The sequence below is a fragment of the Microtus ochrogaster genome, chromosome 1 (genome assembly GCF_000317375.1).
Source record: "Microtus ochrogaster isolate Prairie Vole_2 chromosome 1, MicOch1.0, whole genome shotgun sequence".
NCBI classification, from domain to species: Eukaryota; Metazoa; Chordata; class Mammalia; order Rodentia; family Cricetidae; genus Microtus; species Microtus ochrogaster.
The window spans coordinates 44213402-44220062 of NC_022009.1; the positions used below are offsets into that span (position 1 = coordinate 44213402).

The following is a 6661-nucleotide window of genomic DNA, read 5'->3' on the forward strand; positions in this document are numbered from 1 at the left end:
GCTCTGTAGACCAGGCTGGTCTCGAACTCACAGAGATCCGCCTGCCTCTGCCTCCTGAGTGCTGGGATTAAAGGCGTGCACCACCACCGCCCGGCCTGTATTCTACTTTCTGGGGTGTCTTCGGACATACTAGAACTTTAAACTGGCACTTAGCACAACAAGAGCTAGCCATGGGCTTGTAGTGTCAGAGATCCCTCCCTGTCTGTCAGTTCTAGAATATTCCCAGAAGGTTCTCCAGGGGAGGAAGGAGACCAGCTCAGTAAAATAATAGGTGGTTCCATCCAAGCAATGTACTATTGACCCCTAGGGTCTGGTCCCAGTTGCCAAGTGGGTTGATGTCTGATTTTTCCTTGACAGTGCACATTCGAAGGCTGTGGGAAGCGCTTTTCACTGGACTTCAATTTGCGCACGCACGTGCGAATCCATACCGGAGACAGGCCCTATGTGTGCCCCTTCGACGGTTGTAATAAGAAGTTTGCTCAGTCAACTAACCTGAAATCTCACATCTTAACACACGCTAAAGCCAAAAACAACCAGTGAAAAGAAGAGAGAAGACCTTCTCAAACATGGGAAGCATCTTCGAGAATATGATTGGGAATAAATATGCCTCTCCTTTGTATATTATTTCTAGGAAGAATTTTAAAAATGAATCCTACACACCTAAGGGACATGTTTTGATAAAGTAGTAAAATTTAAAAAAATACTTTAATAAGATGACATTGCTAAGATGCTCTATCTTGCTCTGTAATCTCGTTTCAAAAACAAGGTGTTTTTGTAAAGTGTGGTCCCAACAGGAGGACAGTTCATGAACTTCACATCAAAAGACAATTCTTTATACAACAGTGCTAAAAAATGGGACTTCTTTTCACATTCTTATAAATATGAAGCTCACCTGTTGCTTACAATTTTTTTAATTTTGTATTTTCCAAGTGTGCATATTGTACACTTTTTGGGGATATGCTTAGTAATGCTGTGTGATTTTTCTGGAGGTTGATAACTTTGCTTGCGGTAGATTTTCTTTAAAAGAATGGGCAGTTACATGCATACTTCAAAAGTATTTTCCTGTACAAAAAAAGTTATATAGGTTTTGTTTGCTATCTTAATTTTGGTTGTATTCTTTGATGTTAACACATTTTGTATAATTGTATCGTATAGCTGTATTGAATCATGTAGTATCAAATATTAGATGTGATTTAATAGTGTTAATCAATTTAAACCCATTTTAGTCACTTTTTTTTCCAAAAAATACTGCCAGATGCTGATGTTCAGTGTAATTTCTTTGCCTGTTCAGTTACAGAAAGTGGTGCTCAGTTGTAGAATGTATTGTACCTTTTAACACCTGATGTGTACATCCCGTGTAACAGAAAGGGCAACAATAAAATAGCGATCCTAAAGAAAGATTATGGCAGAAAGAGATCTGTAAGCACAGCCTTATTTTCTTCTGTTGTCCAGAATACTTATAATTCTTGAGCCTCCCAGAAATTGGAAGCTAAATAAAGCAACTCGAGTTTCCTTTATTTTGCACTCAGTGACAGTGACTGTGATGAGATCCGTGCATAGACACTTAATATTTCCTACATGCCCTGAATTCCGGAAGAGTAGGCAGTAGGCACCCCAAGCTAAGGAACTACCTCAGAGTACACCAGATGGCCCATGTCCGACAGGATTGCCCTTGATATCCTGGTCCGTGTGGGAGTGATATATTTGCATGGGCCCTGATGCTTTCTGAATGGGAGGCACCAACTGGCAATGAGTGCACCAGGGAGCATGGGCCTCCTCATCACTCAGGCTGCCTTCAAGGGCAGTGGCTCCTTGGCTTGTCCAATAGGAAATCCAGTGCAGTCCTTATTAGATGCTAGCAGATGTAGCAATTGAGTGCCAGTAGCAGTTTGATGCTTGTAAACACACTAAGGGCAGAGCGGCAAGGCGATTAGATTATTGTTGTAGAAAGTTGTACTCAGTGAGTACTTGACTTGTCATGTTGTGACCTCTTCGATGTATGAATATAATTTTTGAATTTTACTTAGTCAAATACCAGACTTGTTAAATATTTTATAAACTGCCGTGATACATCAAAATCTCATTTATTCAAAATGCAAACCTAACTGTCTGTCTTTCTGTGCTGAATGCTTAACTATAAGGTAAATGACAAAAACCAATACCAGATTTAGTCACAAAGAGGCCGGGAGACCAACCGGTCGAACACTTAGCTCGATTTCTTATGGCCTCACCAGGAGGATTGGTGACCTAGAAACAGTGACCCTGTGGCTCTGTGGAATTTTGAAGTGCCTTCTGAACTATAAATGAAAATCGTAACTTGGGACACTTGTTTTTATTCGTCCAGAATCTGTTATCCAATGAGTAGTTGACGGGACTGAGCTCATCAGCAGACCCAGCTGTGCTTGGATGGCAGGCTTTGCTGTGCCTGGCAGTCAGGAGAGAGGTAAGCCTAAGGAGGGGCCCCTTCCAAGCCAAGTGCCCCGTGTGATTCTCTGCCGGGCCTGGGCAGAGCTTCGCCAGTGCTTTTGTGAGCACCCAAGTCTTCGCTCCCTCCCATCAGGTTGAGCTTTCCCAATTGCCCTACAGTAGGAGTCCAGAGCCACATTGCCCTCCCTCACCCAATGTTGTGCCACCCTTGAGCCTGGCCCTGGCACTTCCTTAAGACCCTTGCCCAAGGCTTCACAGCAGAGCAGACCTGTGCTGTGGCAAGGCCTTCCAGCCACCCTGAGAGTCAGGCCTTTGTGTGGAGTGAGGCCTCATCTTCTGTGCCTTGATTCCTTGGGAGATGCCCTCGTCCATCTCTTCTGTCCCTTTTTGTCTGAGTGGAACAGTCATCGTCTTCACCCTTCCTGTTGAGCGTTGTCTTCTCAGTGTGCAGTTAAATTCTGTTAGGAGTTCATTTGGGGTTCAAAGACAGCTTGGTATGCAGGTCCTTGCTGACTACAGTTTGGGCTTAGGACAACAGCATAGGGAGCTAACATGAGTGGAAGTGGCCAGGGGAAAGCTGCTTCTCATTGGCTTTGGCTTAAACCCATTTTGCTTGTTAGAATTTATTATTTTGTTATAGATGTAATTTACTAAAATTTGAAGAAATGGTGTTCTAACAGTGAGTCCATTGTCTAGAGAATTAATCTGATTTGTAAGTAATACTGATAGACATATTTTCTTACATCTGAGCAGAAATAAATGCATGTTTTTAGCAAATGTAAAAACTCCAGAGGATAAGTTTACACCTAATAAGATGTTGTTTTCTATTTTTGAATTTGTTATTTGCCCCTCTTTGGTAGTGGGGTTGGGGCATATTATCTGTATACAGAGCTGTCACTCTAGGGTGACATTTATCTCCCACAGAGATGCTGAGCTCGCACCGTGGTGGTCCTATGCGATGTGTGTGCTTTGCCCAGACTCCAGGCCGGAGGAGCTGAGGAAAACCCAAGACTTTTTCCCCCTATTTGGTTTCCATGCACAGGTTCTTCTGAATGCCACTTGTTTTGCTAAGTTTGGGGATATAAGACCCTTTAAGGGGATGGTGTGTGCAGTGCTTGCCCATGTTTCTAGGTAGACCTGTAGCTTGTGTCTTTACAGATGAGAACCTACTGTTAGTGAGGTGTGTGGTGCTCCAGGGGTGATAATGGTGCTGGCCTGACTTTGCACCACCCACCTTCCCACTGTGCAGGACTCACCTGTGGTACAACCTCAGATCACTCACACTGGAGTGTATGTCTATGACCCAGGAAGTCTTGTCCCTAATTTTACCCACTCCCCACCACAGGCAGAGAGACCTGACTGCTTCTACCTTCCTTCTGTGCTCCAGAATTGGCATGATTTTGTCAGTCTGCAGTGTTCGTGTTTTATTCTTTCAACATCTAGCCTACAAAAAAAGCAGGAACTTTAGGAGTCAGAACCAGGGGTGAGCACACAGTTGCCAGTAAATGCCATTACTACTAAAAGTCTTTGTCCTAGCAGTCCTACTGGCTGCTAAAGCTAGCTCCTTTTCTAGTCCAGATTATTTGGCTCTGGCCTAAGAGGCCCCTATCTGGCTTTGCAACCCCTTGGTGTTAGTGTGACTTCAGCACCTCTTCCAGAGTCCAGGCCTAGCAGGTCCTGGCAGATGCACTCCACCTAAGTTTTCAGCTCAGGCTATTAAGTCAGAACTTTGAGGCATGTGTGCTTGCTTGCAACTCTGGGCGAACACCTCATATCCTGCTCTTTGACTGATCAGAACAAAAGGTACTTCATGCTTCAAATCACTCACTTCCCAGCAGCATTGACCAGACTGGTTAGGTCTCCAAAGTACTGACCTTTTCCCACCACTTGTTGCTGTTCTCAGGGTGTGCTCAGGTGCCTTGCTTGCCTCAGATGGCTTAAATACTAGTCCTTCGGATGAGTGGCACCAGGCGGGAGAGGATAGGTGTGTGGCTAAGAGGCTTCCTGGCATTTTCTTTTTGCTTTATTGGTCAGTATGGTGCCAGGAAGATCATCCTCCAGCTGGGACATTATTTAGACTTTATAGGAAAGGTGGGTGGCAGTTGTGAATAAATGTCTGTCTCTTATAAAAACAATAATGAAGCATTGGAGCTGAATGTTGGCAGCAGGTTACCAGGCAGGGTGCACCTTCCAAAACTGGTACAAGGTGTGCCCAGCCGGCATTCTGGAGTTCATTGAGGAAAAGGGTGTATTAATTGGCAGCACATTGCTTGGCATTCCATAGAGTGGCAGGTTTGATGATTCTACTTAAGGCCACTCAGACACCCTAAGAAATGACATTGGGAATGGACGGCTGTGCCAGGTTGTCTTGTCTTCCTGCCTGGGGCCACATGGTGTCTACATATATAGCATAATGGAGGGAAAAGGCATCAGTACCAGATTCGCCTCTTATAATGCCAGCAGCTGTTAGACCCTGGTGTCTACAAATGACAGGAAAAGTTGTGTTTTCATTTTCTGGGAACTTGCGTAGGCCCTGGCTCAAGGACTTTGCATTGTGTGTCATGTACATCTTTTAAGTGTTCTTTGCTGTTCTGAAATTGTCCTTGGTTTTTCCTTAGCTCATAGATCATAGACACAGAAATATTATAGTATTTAAAGCATCCGCATCCAAGCATCAGATGGCTTCGCATCCAGGAAAACATAACTCAGTTTGAAGCACCAAGCATGTGTAACATGGCTCTATACAATAACAATAAACGCTAATGTTAAGCTTTTTAATGCCTGTGGTTCTTGTTTGTTCCTCACTTTGCTGAGTGTCATTACACCTTAAGCCAGGAGGTGAGTACCCTACCCCCCACCTGATGTGAGGGGTCCTAAATTCCCAGGGAAGATGCAGTGACTTCCTTTATCACCCAGGAACAGTGTCACAAGTGCAAGAAATGTTCCACTCCCAGGTCAGAGATTGTAGTAAGAGCCCCACCTACTCGCCAAAAAGCACAGCCAAGTGTTTATCGAGCAGCTGGGCTTATGATCCCCAGGTGTTAACCTCAGAAGCTCAGGAACCAAGAGATGGTTCTGTCCAGGACTTGGCTGGGGATGTGCTTTTCTGCCTGCCTGTGGCCCTGGCGCCTTATGGTGCTTGCAAGCAAGGCTCCCTGCCCATCCCCTCCCATCCCCATACCGAAATGGGGCTGCAGGCATAATGTTGCTGAGGTGGCAAGGCCCGAGCCCCAAAATTGCTGAGGCCACAAAAGACTGAGCAGCTGGGATAAACAGTCCATTCCTATATCTTTGTCTGGTAAGTGGGCTGTTCTCTGCAGATATTCCCAAAGACTTACCGGCCTGCTTCTCTGAGTGAATGACTGACAGGTGAATATACCTTTTCATCTCCAAACCAACCATTGGAGGAACTGGGAACATTCATATTGTACTAAGAGTGAAAAACCGGCCTTTTAGCTTTTCACTCTGTGGTCCGTTGGCCTATCTCTTTCAACCTCCTTCTAGAGAAGCCCTGGCTACCCTTTACAAATACAGTACATGAGGCTTTCTGTCCCAACTGGGCCTTTCTAAGCCAAAACAATAAGCTGCTGTGGATAGATGAGAAAGCTGTGCCAGCTGTCCCCACTTGAGCCTTGCTGGACTTGCTAGACTGCACTGTCAGCAACCAGGGACTCAGCACCAGATCTGTAGTAGCTCCCCATTTCCTACAGGAAAATGGCCTATTCCCATGTAGCACTCAATTCAGCCTCAACCCAGGCCTATGCCTCAACCTCCAGAGGAATCACTGTACCCTGGCTTGCCTTGCTGGGATTGCCAGGTTTGTGTCTAATGTTTACACGTGCATATCCTGTTTAAGGAAACCTTACCTAGTAGAAGGAGACAAACAGTAAATGTCATGCTATGAAATGTGCAGTGTTAGCTGCGAGTAGTGATACATGCTTGTAACCCCAGCACTTTGTGGAGACAGGTGGCTCTCTAATTTCTAGGACAGCCGGGGCTACACAGAACAAGAAGGAAGAAAGAAAAAGTATAGGCTTGGGGAGAATGAGGAGGCAGAACAGTAGGCACATACGAACTTGGGGATTTTCCAGTTCCTGCCACAGGTTATATACTAGGTAGGGGCCACTAGTACACATGTTGGGCCTACCTACCCTCCTGTACCAGGAAACATTCCTGGCTCTTGCCTTGGTCCACTCAGAATCCTAGACATTTCAGCTGTAGGAGGACACTGGGC

At 45.2% G+C, this 6661-nt stretch overlaps 1 protein-coding gene across 1 annotated transcript in view; it reads left to right on the forward strand.

The window, feature by feature from the left end:
• Positions 1-2321, forward strand: part of Yy1 (YY1 transcription factor) — a 21945-nt gene extending 19624 nt beyond the window's left edge. The window contains exon 5 of the mRNA XM_005343543.3: positions 358-2321. Within this exon, the coding sequence (XP_005343600.1) occupies positions 358-540 (183 nt within the window). The 3' untranslated portion in view covers positions 541-2321. The remainder of the gene's footprint in view (positions 1-357) is intronic.
• The last annotated feature ends 4340 nt before the right edge of the window (positions 2322-6661 follow it).